The sequence below is a fragment of the Callithrix jacchus genome, chromosome 5, assembly GCF_049354715.1.
Source record: "Callithrix jacchus isolate 240 chromosome 5, calJac240_pri, whole genome shotgun sequence".
Taxonomy (NCBI): Eukaryota; Metazoa; Chordata; class Mammalia; order Primates; family Cebidae; genus Callithrix; species Callithrix jacchus.
The window spans coordinates 16,682,986-16,707,529 of NC_133506.1; the positions used below are offsets into that span (position 1 = coordinate 16,682,986).

A 24,544-nucleotide genomic window follows, 5' to 3' on the forward strand; every position below is an offset into this window, starting at 1 on the left:
CAGAGGCAGGAAGTCCGCAACAACACCCTTGTCCAGTTCCTCCGCTCTCCTCCCACCCAACCTCGGCCTCAGGCTTCCCACTCTTCTCATTCCCTCTGACTCCCGCCTGAGCCCTGGGGCAGGGTGCCAGGACAGGCAGCCTCTCCCGCCCGTGGGATGCACGACTTTCTTCGTCCTGCGGGAGGGTCAGACAGAAGGGATTCAAGCATTTCGATGCGCATTTCTCACGCACCCTTCTACAGCTCTCCCTCACCACTGCCGCGACTTTCAACACCGGTTTTGCCTCCTTCCTCCAAACCGGTGATGCGGCACGGGGCTGGCTCTCGGCTTCTCAGCGCCTCGAGGTTCGGGGTGAGCACTCTACCGGAGCCCAACTTCCCAGTCCACGGCGAGATGCGGACTTTAGGTGGACCGGGAAAGAAAGGAGGGTTTTTGCGGCCCGTATATCCCCAGGGCTCTTTCCGGGAATTGGAAGAGTGCTTTCCTTTCGCAGCCTCCAGCGAAAAAAGATGCCACGTGGCGTGGTGCCGGCAGACTCGGAGGCCCCAAGCGCCCCCGGGAACCACCACAGCACACAGAGCCCCGCGGCCCATGGCGAAGATGGGCACGGCGCTTGCGCTCAGCACATAACATGGAAAAATGGATCATAACCTCGCGTTCAGGGGAAGTTTGGGTTTTTTCTTTAAGAAATGTATCCTTCCCTAACCAAAATCTAGCACCTAGGGCCGCCCACCCTCTCCCCGCAGGCACAGCCATCCCAGGTTCCGGCCCATCAAGTCGGGAAATGAGACGATCTATCAGCGCGGGGTTCCCGGGAGCTGCAGCTGGCCCCGAGTGCGCGGCCGGAGGCGTACCCCATCTGCGCGCGTCCCCAGAGTCACCCGGGAATAACTGCGCTGCCGCCGCCGCCTGGGCTCCCGACCTCCGCGCGACCCACATTAGCTCGCTTCGCCTGCTGTGGCTTTGCTGCTCTGGGCTCCAATGCCGGTTTGGCTTGGGTTGAGACTCCCGAGGCCGCAGGCGAGGCGGCGGCTAAAAACTTTCATAGACCGTGCTGTTTCGCTGAAGAAGAAAAACACTGGCCCCGGAGAATTAGAAAAACCTGAGGAGGAAATAGATTTGGGCCTGAAGAATGCGGGGGTAGGTGCCCACGCGGGGCTGCTGGGCCAAGGAACACCTCTGGTGGACAGCAGAGACCTGGGGAATCTCACAAGCAGGGGCAAGTCTGGGGAACCCCAAATTTGCTTGTAAATGGAAAAAACTCTAATGGTTACCATGGAGGAAAAAAACCCGAATGTGATGTTTTCATACCCTTATTTTGAGGGACTGTTGGAAAGATCTCCAGGGCGTTTGTCAGGTGTGGAGCCTCCCAGAGTTCGTATCTGGCCCTCACTGGAGCGGGGGAAAGAGGCAGGGACAGGCCACCCTTGAGCGACGCCAGACACGAGCTCTCACGTCCCGCCTGAGGCGTCGGGCAGCACACCTGGCGGGCTGGACCCGGACAGGAGGCGGTGCGCACCGGGGTCTCCAAAGCAGCCTCAGTAGTGGAGCCTTTCCGCGAACAGGCGGGCCCTCGGTTTGTCTTCCATTAAGGTGGAAGCCTGGATTTTTCTTCCAGTTCCAATCCAGGGCGGAGAAGGCCCTTTCTCCCACTCCTTCATGTCCAGATTAGGGAATGAGGAGACAGTAGGGGAGCGGGGGGGGGGGAAGTGCCTTAACATAGCCCAGAGTCTCCAGCAGCCTCGACTCCCCGAGGGGTTGGAGATAGGAGACGTGAGTTTCAATCCGGCTTCTCTCGGCCTGGAGCTTAGTTTAGCAACCAGAGACCTTAAAAAGGGAACACCAATAAGTCAGTCCACCATCTCTTCTGGTCCTAGGGCCCGAACCTACTTGTCTCTAGGGCTGGCGCCAGCCCCGCGAGATCGCGAAGATGCGCTTCCTCTGGATACGCGCCTGGGCTGCCTGCTCGCCCTCGGAGCCTGGTCGGCATTATCTGCTTCGACCTCCTCTGAGCAGAATCTATTGTCAGTTCGGAAAATCTCATACAGGTCCTGGGGTTGTCCCAGGACCAAACTGCAGCGAGGATTCCCGCGCGCCCCAGGCGCTGGAACTCAGCATCCTCCCCATTTTACCTGGAGGCTAGACCCCTGGGGCACTTCTGGGGAATTTCCCTGGGCACCGATACTGTGCTGGAGGATTAGAAAGGAATAAGAAAAAGAGAGAATCGAAGCCTCGGTAACCTGGTCTCCTCCTTCTCCTCTGTTTAATACCCCGCCTCCCCTACTGGTCTCCAGGCTTTTCTCTCGGCGGGGGAGGGACCCGAGAAGCTCGCGGCCAGTGATCGCCGGGATCTGTCTCATCACCCATCCTCCACAGAGCAAGATCGGCAGAGGCCTCCAGGGAGTAAGAGTTCCGAAGAAGGTCTCAGAGGAGCCAAGACACGCTCTCTACTAGGAATTTTCGTCGCTCTTTGAAATAGACAAGTTAAAAAAAAGTAACTAAGGGAACAATGAACTCCTGTGACATATCTAACTCTCCTAGGTACCCAAACACTAAAGACCCCGTGGGTCCTTTCGCCATGGCCCGAACCTAACCCCAGCCCCGGGACTGACCTCTGCCTGAGCTTTGGAGCCGGTGTGGACCTCGACTTTGCAAGTAGGCCTGAGTTTTATGACCTGTCGCTATACCCGGAGCAGCTGCTCGAATGTACCAAGGAGCCCAACTCGGGTGCATAGTGCCGACGTCTTTGTCTTTCCCAGGCTGAGGACATCGCGAGCTAGGTGTCCGGGCAGCAAGGCGCCCAACAGTAGCGTACATCTTCCTTCACACCCGCAGAAGCTGTCAAGTCTGGAATTCGCAGCGGGCATGCGGGCCAGCCTGAGGATACAGAGCCAGGAGCAACCAGGCCCACCTACTGCCGCGCCATCCAAAGGTAACGCCACAGACCATGGTCCATGTGTCCTGAGCATCGCACACTTCCTGCACGTTCAAATATTACTTTTTAATAATTTAATCCCGAGCACCCCACCCCTCTTCAGGAATTGCTTAGATCACTTCCCTACTAAGATCACTCAGAGGCTTGGGGCATGTAGTTCTGGAGGGATCCTTTAGGAAAGGTATGTCCAAGACCAGAGAGGTGAAGCCACTCCTTCCAGATGTTGTCGCTACTAGAATAATAAAGTCATAACTAGAATATCGCTTCTTATGCTCCCATCCCATTCACCTTTCCAATACACTCTCCCCTTTCGACTAACTTGTTACTAGAGCATCTTGCAATGTTTTCACAAAGAAGAAGAAAAAAGTCCTAAATTTACAACATCAGAGCACCCCAGGGAATTCCAGAATCCAGCTGCAATTCCTGCAAAGCTTCAATAGGAGGCAGTGGACTCTGGGCTCTACTCTCACCATCCTTCCCAAAGGCTATTAATATAAATTTTCCTTAGTTCCAAACACTTCTTCAAGTTAATATGCTGGTAACTTCAGACAGACAATTAAAAGAGTAACTGGCCGGCCACGGTGGCTCACGCCTGTAATCCCAGCACTTTGGGAGGCTGAAGTGAGTGGATCACAAGGTCTGGAGTTTGAGACCAGCCTGGCCAACATAGTGAAACCCCACCTCTACAAAAAATACAAAAAATAGCCAGGCATGGTGGCACAGGCCTATAGTCCCAGCTACTTGGGATGCTGAAGCAGGAAAATCATTTGAATCTGGGAGGGGGAGGTTACAGTGAGCAGAGATTGCCCCACTGCACTCTAGCCTGGGTGACAGATTGCGATTTTCTCTCAAAAAAAAAAAAAAGTAATTAATTAAGGGAACAATGGACTCCTGTGATATCTCAGAGGTTTTTAGGGCACTGAATTATCTCAGAATTCAGGTAGCAAAACATGTTAAATGAGTCACAGCTTGTCTAACCTTAGGCCTATTGTGACAGATGTCATTTCCTGGAGAACAGACTTATTTAAGATTTTTAAAAATCCTCAAATGAGTTTTAATTCTACCTTACAGAAAGGTCCCCTGCCCACAAATTAACAAGGTTTTCTTCACTGCTGAGATAGCAAGGTGAATCGTGTATCAATGACCAAAAATGGATATGTTGAAGCTTGTGGCAACTAAATTCCCATGTAACTAACTTAAAACTGATCAGAATAGTTAACTAATCATGGATTCAAAAGAAAAAAGTTATTTATTTGCTACTGAAATTTTGGGGAATGATGACCTTGTCTCTCACCATTTATTCTGTCAGTGTTTGCTATAAGGATACTGTTCTCTGTATTCCCCCATGGTTGAAGGCATTTCCTCTAAAGGAACTCATAAAAGATATTGTTTTCAGGACTTAGTGTGAACATAACCAAGAAAAGGCCATTATTCTGGTTCCTTGTCCCCTCCACTGGCTAACCTTATTGCAGAAACAACTCTTGTTTCATTAGAGTAGAGGCAGAAGACACTGAAGAAGTAGTAGGATGAGAGAAATTGCACCAAGGGTGCGCAGACTGAGTATGTTGGAGCCTAAACTCAATTTTCTGATCCTTTCCAAATATTCTAGGGCTTAGCAACACATGCACAAAATATCCTCGTGTATACGTTGCCCATGCACACACTTATTGTTTTACTTTTTGCTCTGGACCTAAACCCTTGTGAGATGGAAACTGAAAAATACTTCTTGTGCAAACATTTATTTTCTAGTTTCTATCCCATAAGGGTTTAGATCCTAGAAAAGATTACAAAGGTCTTTGAAGGCAATGATTGAATGAAGTAGTGAAATGAAATAATTGATCTGTGATAAGCTGAACACAAGAAAAGGTTTTGGTGAGTAGAAAGTCTGGCTCAACGGCTGTGTGCATCATGCTTGTTTAAATTACTTCTGCTTCTGTTATTCAGGTGTGCGCCCATTGTCTGTGTGTGCGTCATGGAGGGATGGCTTGCTGGCTGTGGGAACAACAGAGCAAAGAGCACATTTTTACACTTTACTGTAAAGTGGACTGAAACCTCAATATACCAAATTTCTGCTGCAACAAAGCCCAGCCTTTTCCTTTGAAGCTCTTAAATATGCTTTTCTTGTTAGTATTGTTCACTAAATTTCATAATTTTGCTTCTTAATTCTACAAAGACAAATAAATTGCATGTACAACCAAGTACAAAAAGATGCCCCTAACAACTTGAAAAGTGTACTTTTATTTGGGATAAATTTTGCATTTGCCATTCTTTTGCTTATGCCATATGTGAGTAAATTATCAAATAAGGAAATAAAACAGGCATTAATAGTATGTAAGGCACTGTGTATTTAGGGCCTAATTTGTTTTTTTTATAAATTATAAATTGATAAATATGGATGAATGAACAGTTACATCTTTGCACTGATTTTCTATTCAACAGAAATTTTTTTCATCTGCATTCTTCCTTCCACCCTACATCAGTTGTCAACTTCTTTCGAGATCCACCTTCTCCAAGAGGCCTTATTTTGGTTAATTTCCACCACTCTCCCACCTGGGATGCCTGTCTTATTTTTTTCCCCTAAACATTTATGGAGACACTGTGCCAGGCTATATGGCATCTTTATGTAAATTCTTGTATTTTTTCATCCAAATTGAAAGTTCTATGCAGGGGCCTCTTCTTGAACTTTTAGAAAACAGCAACCACCCAATGGCAAGAGATGCGTAAAGGCAAATTCAGTAAGTATCCGTATGAAATGAAAAGCAGCCTTTGAAGGACTAGAGGATCTAGAGGAGATCCCAAAGCCAGTGTGTTTGGGTCACACTACACCCTAACAATTTCTATTGACCACCAGCAGCAATAATAAAAATGGACACAGTCACCACCCACACAAGTGTACATATTTATGTCAATTTCTCCTACCATCTTTCAGACTTGAGAAATAAAAAATAGAGCACATTTAGGGAAACATTATTAATATATTAAAATGTGATTTAATGGTAAATTTTGCTCCTTGATCACCTCTTTGCTATTTTAGAGAACCAAAGATTTTTTCTGAATGATTAGAAAGATATTTAATTAATGTAGGTGAAAGTTGTAGGTATAATGACCTAATTCATATTGCAATGGATCACAGTGGATAAGATGAACAAATTAATGGGTATTTTTTAGCCATGTTTAAGATTAAACATTAAAAAGAGCATTGAACTTATTGTGCTTTGAAAATGATCCTCTCAGAAAGAAGGAGTTAAAATTGCTTTCTTTCTTCTTTCAACTAATTTGAGTACTCTAGGGCACACTCCCTGGTGTCAACAAAGAGATCATTTATATCACATATTATTTTCAAACATTTTAATATACCACAACATTTTAAGATCAATGACCAATGCTACTACTCATCTAATATTTTAATATTAAGGCAGATAATCATAAATTAATTCAGTTGATCTTTTAACAACTTATATAGTGAAGATATCTGCATAACATATCACAATATAAATTGTCATAATATTTTATAGGTATCACTTCTACTTGTGTAATGATAAATATCTTTGGGTTTTCAAAGCATCAGGCATACTGTTAGTAGTATTTGGCTAATGTTTATGGATCTATTTGTACTTTGTTTAGAATGCTTTTATATTCATTGGCCTATTTGGTCTAACTAGCCATCCCTGAGTTATTTTCCCAATTTTTCAGATGAGAAAAAATAAAATCTTTACAAGGTCACAAAAGTAATAAATAGTGAATCCTGTACTAAAATCTACTCATTCCATTCCTCATAAAATGTTGGGGGGAGAGAGAGAGAGTGAGAGAGAGAGAGCGAGAGAGAGAGAGAGAGAGAAAATACTTTATTACATGTCTCATTTTTTCCAGTTTTCCAGTGCTACAGGAAAGTAAAGGTTTAATAATATTTGCTGACATGAAAACGAGTAACACATATAAATGTTATGTCTCCCACTCTCAACTGATAAGAACTGACCTTATATCACTCTTCTGTATAAAATAATTTCTGTTAAGTTCTCCTGCATAACTTTGCCTCAATTCTTCTATATATAATTATCTTTGTAAAGTTCTTGAGAAATGTTTGGATGAAATACTGAAATACAGACATAAAAGTAAAGATGTCAAAATATAGTGTCAATTTTAATATTACATTATAATTTGAATTGCTAGTGATCTAATTATTGATATTAAAATATGTTTGAAAGCTAAAAACATTCTATAGATACTTTGTGGCAGATATGTGAGAATATAATTATACTTAAAACAGCATTCTACAAATTTCAAGAACATGAATTAATGATAGAGATTTCAGGTTTCAGATCATTATTTGATACTGATTAAAAATTTTTATGGAAGTCAAAATATGGAGTAAAAATATATAAGGAGAAATGAAGATAATCTTTACCCAGTTAAAGCATGTGATTTTTCTATTTTAATTCTAATTGATCATTTGACATTTGGGAAGGTCATTTAATTTATTTGAGCTTCAGTTTGGGGGTATGTACAACCACAATAACTCATATCTTTCCTTGACTACCCTCTACGGTTGGGGAAGATCAAATTACATAATGCAGGTGAAATATTTTGTAATTTTTCCTTTAATATGACACTGTTTTATAACACTATATTATTGATGCAACATTTATTTGCATCATAAAATATTCTCTAAGGAATAAAATATTTGGACATCACTACAATTAATGAGGACTGCATGTGTATTTTTGAAAGCCATATTCTGATTTATAGAGCAAAAATTAAAAATAAGCAGGCTACCAAATGTGTAAATATAGGGATTAGCCCAGTAGTATTTGTTTTTCCATTCCACTAGAGGCTTTAGAGTAATGTCAGTGTGTGTTTTTCTTATGTAACTATGTGACATTACTTAGGGCATAATTCTAAATATTCTCTTACAAATTTCTGATTTGCTTGCATCCCTTCTTCGCAGAGTGGTCACAATATAATGCGGGAGGGTAAATGATCCCAGAGTTCAGAGTTCTCATGCATCCAGGAGAAACATTCACAGAAAAATAAGCCCACATGGAGCTACTGCATTGTTTGATGGCCTCGTTTGAGGAGGTGTCAGTTTAACTTTAAACCCATGAGCTTATTGAGAGCAGGGGAGAGAACGGGGTGTCTCCAAATGCAGGAAACTGTTGCCATAGCATTTTCCCTCTCTATTCCTGCATAGCCCTCTTCCCCCAAAGCAGCAACAATTTTTGCTCTACCGTTTCTTTCAGGAACCAGATGCATTTTCAGAAGACAGTACTCCAGTGATGTGATATCTACACCACATAACTGTACCTGGTGAGGAGATTTAATAAGTCTGAGGGTGGTGTTAAGTTTCTCAGAACAGACTCATCTTTGCGGATGCAATTGCAGAACAGGAAACAGTCCCAGGGAGGATTTTTAGGCCCCCTCCAAATCTCATTGGCCCTCCGCACAAGCCAAGCCACAGCCACTCCTGCCACACAACCGGATTGCTTTCAGCACTCGCAGCCGTGGACAGCTCCCTCGCCGCGCGGTGTTTTCTCTGCAGTGAGCTGATTTGCTCTGCCAGCAGCGGTCGGTGCCGCACTAGACACCGAGTCCTAGCCAGCGCTCACAGAATACTCTCTCCCTCCCTCCTCCTTCTCTGGCCCCCGCCCCTCGCTTACCCCGGCCCACCAGAGGCGACTTTGAGGGATTCCCTCTCGGGCGGCCTCTGCAGCGCACAGCTGGCCTCATTCGTTGCACTGCGAGTATGGATCTCCGAGGAAGAGCGGTCCCCAGCGTCGGCAGACTTCTAGTTCTCTTGGTGCTGTTCCGTGAGTAGCGTTTTGGCGACTGGGAGGACGGGGATGCACTCTTTGCAGAGAACAGAGCCGGCAAAGTAAAGCCAATTAAGATAAAAAATATGGCCCTTGTGTCATGCGTTTTTTTTTTTTTTTTCTTTTGCGGGAGGAGGGAGAGCCTTCCCTGCCGTTGGCGGGGAATTCCCCTGAGAGCCATACACCTGTGTGATATAGTCCAGACAGAGCCTAGACAGACCAGCTTCGTGGGGTCAGAGCATTGGCAAGAAAAATTTAGTTTAAAATCCCAAGATATAGAAAACGGCCAACTATATTACAAACTAAGTCATGATTTAAAAAAATTTTTTTAATTATATTTTCATTGTAAATTAACAGGGAAGGAATGAAGCCTGTTAGGCCCAGGCTAGAGAAATGGCTTGTAGAGCGTACAGCTGCTGGCAGAGAACTTTGTCACTCCAAAGCCTGCAGACCACTGTCTCCCCATCTTAGCGCCCAAGACGCGTGGGCTCACTGAGCCCTGAACTGATAGAATTTGCTTTGTTCGTTCCGCAGATACAATGGCTCAAATCACGGCAGAACAAGAAGTGGAAAATCTCTCAGGCCTTTCCACTAACCCTGAAAAAGATATATTTGTGGTGCGGGAAAATGGGACAACATGTCTCATGGCAGAGTTTGCAGCCAAATTTATTGTACCTTATGATGTGTGGGCCAGCAATTACGTAGACGTAAGGAATCTTTTCCCCCCAGCTTGCTCCTAGGGCTCCAGGGCGAGGGGCACCCTTCCTTATGGCCCTTCAAATACCTGGGTAGCCCGCCTACTTCCCCACACCCCTGCAGGCTGCTCCCGAATGCTGCATGGGGGTTCCAGCTTGTAACGCCTTCTGCTCGCCTTGCCTGCTTTGAAAATAACCCCTCTTTTCTCTGCTTCCCCTCTCGGCTGGGGCTGCTCGTAGAGCATCTAACCGCATGTTCCTGGAACCTGGCATGCGCGCGCGCAAAGGAGCGCCCAAGCGTGCAACCCAGAGTTTGGACGCGCCGCCCTTTACAGCCCCCACCCCGGGGCCTGGCGCGCTGAGGGGGCGCGGGGCGTCTGTGTTCCCAGCTGATCACAGAACAGGCCGATATCGCACTGACCCGGGGAGCTGAGGTGAAGGGCCGCTGTGGCCACAGCGAGTCGGAGCTGCAAGTGTTCTGGGTGGATCGCGCGTACGAACTCAAAATGCTCTTTGTAAAGGTAACTCAGACCCGAGCGGGCAGAGGGGCCACAGGCTCCGCGTGGGTGTGGGAAATGGCGGCCCCTGGGTTTAAGAACCCAGACGCTGCAAAGGCGATAGAAGCGCGCCTCCTCGGCTCAACAGGAAAGCCACAACACGTCCAAGGGACCTGAGGCGACTTGGAGGCTGAGCAAAGTGCAGTTTGTCTACGACTCCTCCGAGAAGACCCACTTCAAAGACGCAGTCAGTGGTGAGTAGAGGCTGGCAGGACTAGGGAGGGAGCCTGGGAACTCGAGGAGCAGGCTTGGAGAGAGAATTCCTTAGGGTTTTGGAAACCGTTCCTGGCTTTGCGCTCCCAGGCCAAGGCTTCCTCGGCATGCTCTTTAGGGGTGAAGAGGCGGGAGCGCCGGTGAGTCTTCTGGGTCTCAGGCCCTGTAGATCCGCAAGGAACCGCAGGCTTGGGGACCCATCCGTCACCCATGGCTTGATCCTAGATGAGACGTCCCTTGAAGGTCTGTCTTTCCCTGACTGCTTCAGGACGACCTCTTATAATTTGGCCTTTGAAGGAGCTCGAAGAAGGGCAAAGCCGTATTTTAATTTTCTTCAGCACCCTGGTTTTGTTTCTCACTCGCTAAAACTGCAAGGGGGCAGTGCCACTTTCCTTTTCGGCCAGGATGTGATGGCCTTCAGTGTCTTTTTTGCGCATGGCAGCATGGCTCTCACGGGATATTAAGTCACCGACTGCAGCCACCTAAGAGTGGACTCTGCACCATCTCTAATTTACTAGCGTTTCTGGCCCATCCCTCTGACAACTCACCCAGATCCTCCAAAAATATCCCCAGCAAGTGGAGCATTCATCCCCCAAATAACAATATTCCTATCTGCAGGCACCATCAAAGACCACATTTAAACTGATTTTGTTCTTTGTAAGTTGTCTGTTTCACTGGTAATGAGGCCTTTTGTCACCCAGGAACCTGAGTTGGGAAAATATTTTTATTGAACACATAAAAATACATGTGTCATCTTTCCCCTTTCACACCTTTTTTGTCATCACAGTAAAAGGAGGATTTTTTTCTTTTTCATTAAAGTTTAGATGCAAGATGTTCCTGAGTTAAATTAGACCAAAAAGAAAAAAGGAAAAACCAAAACTTAGGTCAGAAAAGGAGCAGTGGGAGGCAGACCTTCAGAGGGGTTGTACGTGTGTGACAAGCACCCAGAGGACCAGCAAGCTGTCTGGCTTTGTTGAGGAAGATATTTTATTTTTTGCCAGGCCAGTGTGAAATGTGGAAAACCTTCATTGTTCCTTCTGTGTCTTTGGAATCTCCATTGTTGGGGTTTTTTTTTTTTTTTCTTTTTTGAAGCAGTGTCTTGCTCTGTCCACCAGGCTGGAGTGCAGCGGCACCATCCTAGATCACTGCGGCTTGGAGTGAGCTACTGGGTCGAGAGATTCTCCCACCGCAGTTTCCCCAGTAGCTAGGACTACAGGCATGTGCCATCATGCCAGACTAATTTTGTAGTGTGTGTGTGTGTGTGTGTGTGTGTGTGTGTGTGTGTGTATTTGTAGAGATAGAGTTTCACTATGTTGTTCAGGCTAATCTAGAAATCCTGGACTCAAATGATCCTCCCACCTTGACCTCCAAAAGTTCTGGAATTACAGGTAGAATCCACCATTCCCAGCATAGGGGTTTTTAGGTATCACTCTTCTCTTTGAAAAATGAATTCCAAATTAATATTGAAAGAGCCCTGTCTCTCAACAGAATAGGTGTGTTTGTCCTTCACCACTTGATGCCATTTGTAGAGCCCTAGCCATGGCAAGGGAACAGAGAACAGGATGGGTATGGGGTCTAGAACTGAGAGGCAATAGCCACCTCTCTGGCACATTAGGTTAGGAACAACGAAGATTCTGCCAGCAAGAGGGGCCTAACTATTGCCTTGGGCCCTTGCTGTAGCTGGGAAGCACACAGCCAACTCGCACCACCTTTCTGCATTGGTCACCCCAGCTGGGAAGTCCTATGAGTGTCAAGCTCAACAAACCATTTCACTGGCCTCTAGTGATCCACAGAAGACAGTCACCATGATCCTGTCTGCAGTCCACATCCAGCCTTTTGACATTATCTCAGATTTTGTCTTCAGTGAAGGTAAGTCCATGGCAGGGGTGGAGGGGAAGAAGACTCAGTTGATTTCAGGAAGGATGGGAGAGGGACATACCAGAATGTTGGCATACACATATGTTCTCCTAACATAGCAGAATGTTAGCACTTGGATTTCCTCTAAGTTGAAATGACACTGCTGGCCTCTGTAATAATTTTCAAAGACTAAAAAAGCAGTAGGCTGAATGTATGAACTTTTATCAGTAGCTTTTTCTTTCTCCCTCCCACATTCCTCCCCTTCTTCCTTCTCTTGAGTCCTTTCTTCTCTATCTTCCTTTGTTTCTTTCTTCTTCTTTTCTTTTCTTTACCTTCTTCCCTTCCTTCTTATATTTAATCTTTTCCTCTCTCCCCATCTTCTTTCCTTTGCCAAAAGATGAACGCTTGTAGGAAGAAAGATTTAAAAACTCACCTTGGAAAAAACTGTATTTTGATGCAAACTTCCCAAGGAGGAAGAGTTAAAATCTTCAAGAAGTTAGCTAATCTAGAGAGCTATGGATTGGGGAAGGACCTTTGCCTTTCCGGGCCTCAGTTTCTTCTTCTTCTCTTGGATACTTCTAGCTGTAGGTTCTGCTGCTTTCAGTCCAAGTTTCTGTGCATTCAGAAAGCAGTGGGGGTGTTTGTGTATGCACGGGTCATGGACTCACCAATTCTTTCCACCAAACACCTTCGTGAGGAGGATGTCCCTAAGCTCCAGAGAGGGAAGGGTCCCTGAAGGCTGAGTCGCTTAACCCCAGCTGCTTCTGCTGAGAGTGTGGAGCAAGGCTGTCTCTCAGTCTGTTTAGCCCCTGGGAGGGAACTCAGCTATGCTATGGCAGGTTCAGGTCATTCTTCTGTTCTCAGCACCCCTGCAGAGGTAGGGCACAAGGGGAGTCAAGATTTCTGCAATTTGTTCAAGTCTAGCAGCAATTTACGTTGGGCAAGTGTGGGATAAGTGAATTGAATTCATTTATTCTCTCTCCCTCACAAAGGAAGTTATTCAATTTTATATTCTTACTCTATATGGATTAAAAAATCAGGAAACATTCTGATTGCTTTCTTTGTGCCTTTCTTTGAATACATTTCCAGTGTTCAGGATATTAGGGAATCTCCACCTTTGTCATCTCTGATCATTTTCCGAAGTATCTAGCTTTCATATAATGCAGCTTCCATTCAACCTATTACTGAGTAGAATGTACCACCTTCCACCTTGATTATTTAGAAAGCATTTGAGAACACCTAAGTTAAATTGTCTTTAAGAAAAGGAGCCATTTCTTATTCACTTTTAAATTATTAGCACCTAATACAGTGTTTGACATATTGCAGATGCCCAGTTAACTTTGGCCGAATTTATATTTTGATGGTGTGGATTCAATTAGTGGAGACTTCCAAATGCTGCCATGTCATGCAAATCAGAATGTAATATATTTAGTAAAGCAGTGTCACACCTGTTCAGGTGGAAGGATGGGCCATGTTAATGTATTTTCTACAAAATTGAAGCTACTAAACTGTGTCAAGACCTTAACAGTTTCAAAAAAATCTGTTTATGGAAGGATTTATAAAATATAACAGTCAGTGTCTTTCTTAAACTGAAAATATTAAATGTAATCAAATATAATTTGACTTATTATGATTATTGATGACAAGGAATTTATTATGAAAAAATTGGACTATGTAATATCAGTCCCCAGTCCCCAGGACCCTACCATAAATGCTTTTGAGTTTATATGTGTACTCTTAATAGCTGGTAATGACTTTACAGTTTTTGCTGACTAGCTGTTCCTGGCACCTCTTTATTTCTACCACCAATGCTATAATTGCTGCTTCTCCTAGCTCCTTACCATTCTGTGTTATTTCTAAGTCGTTGCTTTATAGTTGCCTATGGCCTGAGAAATCAAACCTCATAGATTTTTAGAATTGTGTATAAAGTAAGAATAAATAATTACTGAATGAGGAGCAGAGCTGCCTCCCTAAAAATCAGTAAAATTCACTGCATGGAGTAAATGGCATCTTTTGTTTAGAAACCAATTTTGATCCACTTCAAGGTCCTAGATAGGGAAGGCTGCTGGATAGACAAAGATAATTTGTAACCATATATAACTTCCTGCATGCATATAGAGAAGGCACAAGCAAATGGCACTTGTCTCAGCCCAGGCTTTTCTGGGTAATAATTAGGATGTTCTCTTTTGTATGGTGTCCCCAGGCTTATGCCTTGACATTCCTGGGAGGAGGCAAGCCTCATTCAGAATCACTCACTGGATCAGTGTGCCTTTGTGTAGCTGGGGTTTTTTTTTTGTTGTTGTTGCTGTTGTTCCTGGCTCCTCCTGTCTGTGCCTCTTAGCACCTGCCCCAACTGTGTTTTGTAAGAGATCATTATTTTCGATTTGGTGGAATTTTATAGATTCCTTGTGTATGCCTTTTCAGGATCTAGCACTGGGCCTTTATCCCTAGAATATAAGCTTCGGGGGTTTTCAGTGTGTGGGTGTGAGTGGAGCATGCCTGTGTGGGGAGGGAATATTATGTCATATATCTGCATACCCACCCATTACAGGGGTGTGTCTGTGTGTTTGTGTGTGTGTGTGTGTGTGTGTTTGGACCATGGCCATCGTCCAGCACAGCAAAATAGTTTCCTGCGAAGAGTCTGTTCCCTGTATAAGGGGGTCATACATTGCAGTCTTCACAACTGTCTACTGAATAGACCTTATGAGAAAATCAAGAAAGGGTCAGTGAAGTCAGCAAGTGGACACTCACAAGGACTGAGAGCAGCCCAAATGGGGTTTGACGTCTTTATCACATGAGTCCCTTTAGTGCGTTGCACTTGGCTACTACACTGATCCCCAAACAAAAGTCTCAGCCCAGCAATGTGCTCGTGAACCTTCAGCTGCAATGTGCAACAACTGTGGCTATATTGTTAGCATGCAGAGTTGGGGTCACTAGGTCTGGGAGTGGGTCCCAAGAGGCTCCATTGCTAGTAAGGTCTCAGGTGATGTTGCTGTCCCGTGGAGCCTTAGAACTCCAAGGCCCTGACTTATCAATGGGTAACAGCTGTTGCAGGAGGTTTCAAAGAGTATACAAAGCAGGCAGGCTCTAAATGGCTGAAAATTTACTTGTTAAGCTATTTTAAAAATAATTGGATGTGTAAAAATTTGGGAGTTTGGTGCCAACAGGCTTTTGAGCTAACAGTCTCAGACTGCAGTGAAGAAATAAACCACCTAGAGGCCAACACACAGAGCCTATCTTTGGCTCATTTATTTACCAAATACACTGTATAGCAACTATCACCTCTGCAACAGCAGCTATCACCTCTGCAATTTGAGGCACTCTGTTTCTCATTTGGGGTTGATTACCTTGTTCTTTCACAATTTATTCTTGAGGGCCTCATTCAAAGGGCCACGATTCCCTTTGAGTGCCCCATCTGATCTCTGGCTGAGATGGGATAGGGTACGTGTCCCTGGGAGGGAACAAATCAGCCTGAGTATTCTAGTAGCTTGAGTAAAAGGAAACTTTTATGAATGATGTAAAAAAAAATACCATAATATAATAGGAAGGCTACCTTTATTTCCCTTTATTCAGGATTCAGGTCTAATGGTAATTTAAAAGACAACACATATAGGCTGATCCCTTTTAAATTCTCTCCAAGGGGGCAAAAAAACGAAACAGAACAAAACAAACAGAACTTCAGAAAGATACTGAGATCCCACTTACAATGGAGCAGCTGAGGCACGGGAGGTGAAGTGGCCTGGTGAAGGCTTTCCTCCCAGAACCTGTCTTTTGGTATCAGAGCCTTTGCTCCAGTGTCTCAGAGCCACAGGTGCTCCTGATGAGTAACTATAATCAACATGTGAATGTGAGAGGCATTTACAGAGTTTGTTGTGTACCCCAAATTCATGAGCTTTTTATTATTGTTCTTAGCGTCATGATTGGGAGATGCCACCTAATCTGTTTTTTACCCAGATCTGTGAGGACTTTAGTGTCAGTGGAAATGAACATGGCTTACATTTCTCTATCTACTCACCACCCTCCAGTACAGCGTCCTGTGGCAAGCTGTCATGTCACAAATACATGAAGGGTTTGCTGATCCAGAGCATTGTAGACCTGTGATTTACCTGGCACTTCCCAGTTAAGAAACATGCCACCCTAGACAGTTGGTCCTCGGGGCCTCCTGAGCAAGCAGCTAAAGGGAAACAATCTGTTATTAACACAGCTGAGAACCGTGTTGAGGTCTCCAAGATGGAGCCCCAGCCTAGGGCATCGGAGTTAGCCAGTCATAGAATTCTATGCTTCAGATACTGTCCTCTGGAGAGAGCACAGGACATACCTCAGAATTATCTCAAATGAGGGTGGGCAAACTGGTATTTACCCACCAACTGCCATCTATCACTGATGGCTGCTGCAGGAGCATTAACTCCCTGGGACTTCTGGCCTGCTTTGTAGTCAAAACCTGTTACTATATACAGGACTGGTGAATGCCAAAAGAAGAATGGACAGTGTCTATGTCCACTACACCTAGGTACTGGGATAGAAGAGCTTTTTCTGCCTCATTGTAACTTTCAGTCTAGTGAGATAGGGTGTATACAATGCATGTCATGTTCCTGGCATACAGTGGCATGAAACAATACTTGCTCTTGTTATTTTTCTTCTCTAATACTTACATCTTTTTTTTTTTTTTTTGAGTTGGGAGTGCAGGCTGGCCTTGAACTCCTGGCCACAAGCAGTCCTCCCACCTCAGCCTCCCAAGTAGCTGGGTGGTGATGCCACTGTGCCCAGCTAGTGCTTACATCTTGAAGAGAGTATCAGCTTGTCTTCAGTCAAAGGTCTCCAAAGCCCGCTCATCTTAACAGCTTCTCAGTATACAAAATACATTTTGCTGATAGTTATGGGAGTTCAGAGCCAGCCAAGGGAACATATGGAAAGAGGGTCAGACCCTTTCTCTCTCATGCCCTGACAAACAACAGGGGAAAGCACAGCCAGCAGAAATCTTGCCTTCCTCTTGAAACAGAAACAGTCCACGATGCTAGAAGAGCCTGGAGGAAGTAGACAGCTTGCCTCTGTTTCCACTGCGTATCCCAATGCCATTCACTGGGGGTGCAATGAAGAGCTCTTGTATTTTATCTCAGGGAGTCAATACAAGTTTAAAATGCTGTCATGAAATGAAACAAAATAAAACACATATCTGGGAACCAGCACCTGAGATCAGTGATGATTTCAGTGGGTACACGTGGGTTAAGGGTTGAGGAGACTTCTGTTGGCAACTGGCAGCTGGCAATAGATTATGCCTTTGCTGTTTGTTTTGTCTTCATCTGGCTCTTTCCAATGATGAGGCTGGTTTTCGTCTTTTCCAGCCACAGGCCACTTACCCTGGGCCCCTGTGGTGTGTACTCTAGAGCCCCAAGTCCACCAAGAGCAGAGGCAGGAAAACCCCTCCTGTGAAAGTGAATGGGGAGTCAGGGGTTCCGGGAGATCTGAAGCCAGATGTGATCCGGACTAAGCCAACAGATGCTCTTCTCCCTAGCAGAAATCAGGGGCCTTCCCTGTTTTGTAATCTGTGGGTTGTATAATCAGTTTATATACAGGATTTTAACCCTGGGATATACAGGGTTTATAGATACAATTCAGAAGAAAAAATTATATTTTCATTTTCACTAACTTCTGATTAATATTTGGCTTTTTTTTGTTTATAAATGAAGGTGAAAGGCCACAGTAGTATTAGCAGTACCTGTGACTGTCACCAATAGAAATCATAGATTTTTACACCTCACATTAGTTTGTGCAGATCTTGCAAAGTAATATTTATGCTTCTCGTTGCTTTACAATCATAGCCCACATATATGTGTTCTAATAGGGAAGTACATGTATTGCTGTATCTGAAATTCTTTTGAAAATATTTGATGGCTGAATTTCAGTTTCCCTTGTAATTGTATTTTATTTCTTATGCATCCATAAACATTATTCTGAGAAGGGGGTCCTTAGTTTTATTATACTTGCATGAAAAAGATTACCACCTTTGCTTTAGGGGGTCATGAGCAGCATTGTTTTAAATAAAACAGAAGAGAACAGAACATAAATTATTAGATGTGGAAAGCAAGGGTAACTATTGTTTGTCAAACTTCTGCTTTAGGTGTCTGTGTGTACATATGTTCCAAACTGTCATGTAAAATATTGTTCCCCGCCCCCCCCCCATGGATCACAGGCGGAGATTAAAAGCACTGTCTTAAGCCTGAAAGGGAAAAGCCTGTCCTGCTTTAATGGGTTCATAATCTCTCATCTGAAACCCAGATTGAACTGAAAAATAAAAGAGAACCTTGGTGCTAGATCATTTTCAGAATTCAGTAAAGTAGACTTTGGGAAGACTACACAGTGAACACTTTATATATTAGAGTCAGGGCAGCTCCCTGCAATCAAACATATCTCTGTTTCCTGTGGCGAAATATGTGAAAGGTCATACTAAGTAGTGTGACTAAAAACTACAAGTAGCCTCACATTAGATAAGTCAGGTTTTGCTGCCAAATGAATGATTACAAAGTACCATTGGTTTTCAGAGCTTCTCAGCATACAAAATTCATTTCAAAATAGATTTTGTAACAGTGGATAAGAGAGTGGACTCGGGAATTCCTTTTTATTTGGCCACGTATGGAAGAGGTGTTGGTAAGTGTGGGGTTTGGTATTATCCGTGATACTTTTTGACATCTCCATAGTTGATATCCTCTTGATATTTCCCTTTACTGTGTTATGATTAATTCTGTTTTTTCCTAAAGCTACAAAAGATGATCATCTGATAAACAAATCGTGATTCTATTCTAAGCATATTTTTTTCTTTCCCTTTCTTTTACCAGACTATATCATCGTTTTCTCTATTTTTCATAGAGAATGGGATGTGAGATATTCTTTTTATTATCCATTTAGAAATAATACTTTTGGTACTTCAGCTCCAAAGACTCCCATACTTAAAAGAAATGCATAGAAGACTTAAATGTGCAAGACTTCTATCTTTAAACAACCACAGAAAAGCTACTCTGTGCCCGGCACTGTGCTTGGCCTTCTGTAGTATGACATTTGACACTCACAGCAACCTTGGAAAGTAGGTGTCATCTCAATTTTATAGGAAAACTGAAGCTTAGGTAGATTAAGAGACTCTCCCAGGGTCGGGCAGTGGAAGATCTGGGATCTGAGCCCACTGTCATCTCTCTCCTTCACAATGTTCCATTACATCTACTCTGGCTTGATGTGATAATTTGGATCCATGAAGACCACTAAAAGTTAATCTATCTCTCTATTTCTACAGCTGTATCTATCTATCTATCTATCTATCTATCTATCTATCTATCTATTTGTTCATTTTTATGGTATTAGCAAAGAGAAGAGAGAAAACATGACTTTACAAATTGGTCAAGGTCATTTAGTGCCCCATCCCCAGATTCTTCCCAGTTCAACTCCAACCTCACTTCCTCCTGAAGCTTTCTTAACTCTCTGCCCTCCCTGTCCTGAACACTTCTAGTTGTGACCACACAGAACACCACCCATCTGTGTTCTCCAGTGGTTTTGCTACATAAGCTCTTGCTCCCAGACAAAACTCTTTCTCCACTGCATCTCCCTTTCTGCCTAGGGAAGTAGATGCTGTATTTGGGGCACCTGGCTGATTGTTTGCCTGGGTAACTAGAGTGTAAACAGGAAGAAATGAGCTAAAACCATGGTCTGACAGGCTAGGTAACTATAAATTGCTCTGCAAGCAGGAGAGTTAAGAAGGGAAGAGGCAGAGGCTAGAGTCACAAGGGCAACCTTGCAAAGATGCTTGGGGTCTACTCAAGCAGCAGCCTGCAGTGGTGCATAGATGAGAGTCTGAAGGTCCTGAGGCTTTGCTATTGTTTTTGTGAGATAATTTATTATTATTATTTTTTGCCATTTAACACAGACTTAGCCTTGTCACTAAATAATTTGAGATCAATGTATTTCTTCTTCATATTTTTTAAATTCTTTGTTTCTATTCAATGTATTGTATTAAGAAAAAAATGGCATGAGGTTGCCACTAGCGCCCGCAAACCAATCAAACCCTGCAATCTATGCTAACATTACCTGGGCAACAGAGTGTTATCGTGCAGAAAATAAATAACCTTTGTTGTTAACAAAATTCCTACCCCACATGATCCCGTTTCTACTCATTGTTCTCTTCAAAGAGGTATCATATTGGAGAAGAAGACCGCCACGCTGGCATCATGAAGTTCTAGGCCTGCTGCTCTTTCTGATACACTGTATTCTCTCAGGTCTTGTCTCTGGAGCAATGGACGTATTGGTCCAGGGTGACCCTCAGAGTGATGGAACTCATTAAAAGGGAATCAAGGAGTGGGGGATAAAAAGTTTCCTACTAATTATTTTTCAACCTTTTGGTTGTGATAAGAAGAAAGGCTCAATTTAGTCTTAGTAAATCCTTAACATTTCTCTGCCATTTGCCAAACTATCTTTTAAAAAAGCTATTTCTAGAAGAATTTATTTTTCTATTATATATGTATATTATATAGATGCATATACGTATATGTATATGTACAAATATAAAACAGTTGTATTCAGGTATAGTTGATGTACACATTTAGACATGTGATTTAATAAATATTGACTTATGAATACACTTGTGAAGCCATCACCACAATCAAGAAATCAACATATTCATGACCCTGGAAAGCTTCCTCATGCCCCTTTATAATAAGTGTCCAGCTCATTGAATTTTCAGATGCTGGATGAACCTCTGCAACCAGCATGCCAATCAGGAAACCGAACTGAAAAACCCTCCTTCCTCCTCCACCTTAGGATTCTGCAGCCTTTTTATTTATTTATTTTTTGAGATGGAGTTTTGCTCTTATTACCCAGGCTGGAGTACAATGGTGCGATCTCGGCTCACTGCAACCTCCGCCTTCTGGGTTCAAGCAATTCTCCTGCCTCAGCCTCCCAAGTAGCTGGGACTACAGGCACGCGCCACCATGCCTAGCTAATTTTTGTATTTTTAGTAGAGATGGGGTTTCACCATGTTGACCAGGGTGGTCTCTATCTCTTGACCTTGTGATCCACCTGCCTCGGCCTCCCAAAGTGCTGGGATTATAGGCGTGAGCCACCGCGCCCGGCCTCTGCAGCCTTCTAACACTGGTAGTTCAGGTCCGCTAAGTGCTGCCCCAACTGCGGTGTTAAGTTGTTTGAGTTCATATCAGGCTTCATTTACCCCTGGGCAAACCTTTTATCATCTTTATGACTTGGTTACCTTATGTGTAAAATGAGTATGATAATGTTGTCTACCTCAGAGGGTTGTTATAGGAATTAAACAAGATAATCCTTGTGCTTAGAACTGACTTAATTTAGGGACTAGGAATGTTAAGTATACAGCTTTTAAAAGATGTACATGTGAAAGTAAGTCTCCATTAATTGTTATTATTAGAGAGGAAAGCTCATCCCTCTTCCTTTCTGCTGATCTCAGGCAAGGCGAGAGAAGGGACTACATCAGTAGGGATTCAGGAGGAGATTGGCATACAGTAGTACTTAATAAATGTTTATTTGGTTATCTGGACTTAAAAACTTGGTATTTATGAAGAGACATGTAAAGTTTATTTATCTTTCACTCGTGGCTCCCGATTTTGGTTAAAAGGCTACCAGTTGCCCACAAGAAGCAAATGGGCCTGTTCTGGTTTCTAGGAATGCAATTCTGGTTAGCCTGACAAACTATCTGAGCACTAGAAGGTCTCCCAATAACCACCTTTACTAGAAGGTGGAAAATGGAGACTCAGCACTATGATGCTATCTTTAATTTTAGGAGGGTGGAAATGAATCAACACTGAGGTGCTGCTAACATTTGTGTTCTTGATCTAGATGCTGGTTACATGGGGTGTTCATTTGTAAAAATTCATCAAACTCTATACTTACATACAAAATATAGCATAATTTACACATATTACATGCACTTCTATGTTTATCCCAGCATTATGCACAATGGCAAAGTTACAGCATCGACCTAAGTGTCCAACAACAGATGAATGGGTAAACAAATGTGGTGTACATACACAATTGAATACTATTCAGCCATTGAAAAGGGTGAGCTTGTGTCATTTCCAACAACATGGATGGCACTGGAGCATTGAATTAAGTGAAATAAGCCAGACACAGAGAGACAAATATTGCACATATTCACTCATATGTAGGAGCTCAATAGATTGATCTCAGGGAGGTAGAGAGATACCAGAGGCGTGTGTGAGTGTGTGTGTGTGTGTGTGTGTGTGTGTGTGTGTGTGTTGGGGAGAGTAGAATAAAGAGAGATTGGTTAATGGGTACAGACATATGGTTAAATAGTAATCAATTCTAACGTTCAATAGCAGAGTAGGGTGTCTATACTTAACGACCATGTGTTATACCTTTCAAAACAGAAGTGAGGACTTAAAACATTCTCAACACATAGAAATGATAAATGCTGGAGGTAATGAATAGCCTAAATTCCCAGAACCGATCATTACAGTGTATGCATGTAACAAAATATCACATGCATCCTACTAATATGTATGAATAGTGTGTATCAATTAAAAAAACAATGAACAAATCTAAAGTGTATGCTTCAATGCTTTTGTGCCTATGTTTGCAACCACGTAAACATCACCTAGATAAGAGTTACCTAGGTGGTAGTTTTCCATTGCAGGTGAAAGTTCCCTTGTGTTTTCTTTCCCCAGATGTAAGCACACTCTGACTTCTATCACCACAGTTAGTTTTTCCTGTTCTTGAACTTCATATAAACGGAAATCACACAGTATGCACACACTCTTTTGTGACTGGCAATTTTCTGTCAGCATAATATTTCTGAGATGAATCCATTTTGTTATGTGTTGCCATAGTTCATTCCTTTGTATTACTGACTAGTGTTCCATTATATGAATATATACCATGATCTATCCATTCTATTTTGATGGACATTTTGGTTGTACCTTTAGGGTATTAAGAATAAAGCTGCAATGAACATTTATGTTAGAGTCTTTTTGCATTTATTATGTTTTCAAATACCTAGGAATGGAATGTTGGGTATGTTTGTCTTTATTAGAAATGACCTAATAGTTTTGCAGACTGGTCACAACATATTCCAACAAGAGTATTATGAGTTCCAGTAATTCCATGTCATCACCAACACTTGGTATTTTCAATCTTTTGAAAATTATATATTTTTATACAATTCTTTATGTGTACATATCACTTTAATAAAAGGTTGAAAATAAATCAACAATTTAAAAGGTGATGGTTGTGTCTAATGGTGAAACTCTGAACATTTAAATAAATTATAAATTATCTGGATGTTTCGTTGACATCTGCCAGGAATTCAATAACTAAATGCTGTCCTATTTAATTGATGTATTTGTATTACATATTATGTAGAAATATTAAGTGGTTAACCTTAGGTTTGGTTAGGGAAAACTGTTTCTGAAAAATAGTCCCAAAGCTTCCTTGAGAAAACTTTTTTTCTTCCATTTCCCTTTTTGTTTTGTAGAACTTATGATCCAGAATATTTTGATCAGAGCTCACTGCTTTTCTTCTTTCCTATTTCAGAGCATAAATGCCCAGTGGATGAGCGGGAGCAACTGGAAGAAACCTTGCCCCTGATTTTGGGTCTCATCTTGGGACTCGTCATTGTGGTAACACTTGCAATTTACCACGTCCACCACAAAATGACTGCCAACCAGGTGCAGATCCCTCGGGACAGATCCCAGTATAAGCACATGGGGTAGGGGCCATTAGGCAGGCACCCCCCATTCCTGCTCCCCCAACTGGATCAGGTAGAACAACAAAAGCACTTTTCCACCTCATACACGGAATACACCAACATAGCTGCAATCAAACAGGCCTGGGTATCCGAGGCTTGCTTGGCTTGTGTCCATGCTTAAACACAGGGATTGGGGAGACTCTTGGATTTGTAGGGTGAAATGGCAGTTATTCTCTCCATGCTGGGGAGGAAGGAGGGAGGGGCTCAGACAGCGTTCATGCTTATGGTGGCCATGTTGCTCTCCAAAGAGCAACAGATGCCTCTTGAAGCTGTATCTGGCCCCAAAATTTAGGAATTGAAAATACGCATTTTTGAGGAGGAAACACTTTTAAATTCAGAAGAACAGGGGGTGCTTTGCTCCCTTGGACACAGCTGGCTTATCCTATACAGTTGTCAATGCACACAAAATACAACCTCATGCTCCCTGCAGCAAGACCCCTGAAAGTGATCCATGCTTCTGGCTGGCATTCTGCATGTTTAGTGATTGTCTTGGGAATGTTTCACTGCTACCTGCATCCAGTGACTTTTCAGCACAAGAACACGACTAATGTAACTATGCAGAGTTATTTGGACTTCTCAATGTGCCAGGTCCACATCGGGGGACCTGAAGAATGAATCTGTGTGACTTTGTCTTTTGAAATGAATTAAAACACACTGTTCTCTGGCCTTTGGCTGCTTTCTTGAAACAAGAAAACAAAGCTAAAATG

The 24,544-nt window shown here is 43.3% G+C and overlaps 1 protein-coding gene across 1 annotated transcript; it reads left to right on the top strand.

Annotated features, from left to right (window-relative positions):
• The first annotated feature begins 8,409 nt into the window (after positions 1 to 8,409).
• On the top strand, positions 8,410 to 24,502 carry LAMP5 (lysosomal associated membrane protein family member 5). The gene is made up of 6 exons (XM_035298364.3): positions 8,410 to 8,739; positions 9,277 to 9,449; positions 9,827 to 9,958; positions 10,083 to 10,188; positions 11,888 to 12,076; positions 23,624 to 24,502. Exons 1-6 carry the CDS (start codon positions 8,676 to 8,678, stop codon positions 23,800 to 23,802), a joined length of 843 nt encoding a protein of 280 aa, XP_035154255.1. The 5' UTR covers positions 8,410 to 8,675; the 3' UTR covers positions 23,803 to 24,502.
• The last annotated feature ends 42 nt before the right edge of the window (positions 24,503 to 24,544 follow it).

Coding starts and splice junctions, on each gene's coding strand:
- LAMP5 (XM_035298364.3), top strand. CDS start 8,676: ATGGATCTCCGAGGAAGAGCGGTCCCCAGCGTCGGCAGACTTCTAGTT. Junction 10,189..11,887: donor CTTCAAAGACGCAGTCAGTG/GTGAGTAGAGGC, acceptor CCCTTGCTGTAG/CTGGGAAGCACACAGCCAAC. Junction 12,077..23,623: donor AGATTTTGTCTTCAGTGAAG/GTAAGTCCATGG, acceptor TTCCTATTTCAG/AGCATAAATGCCCAGTGGAT.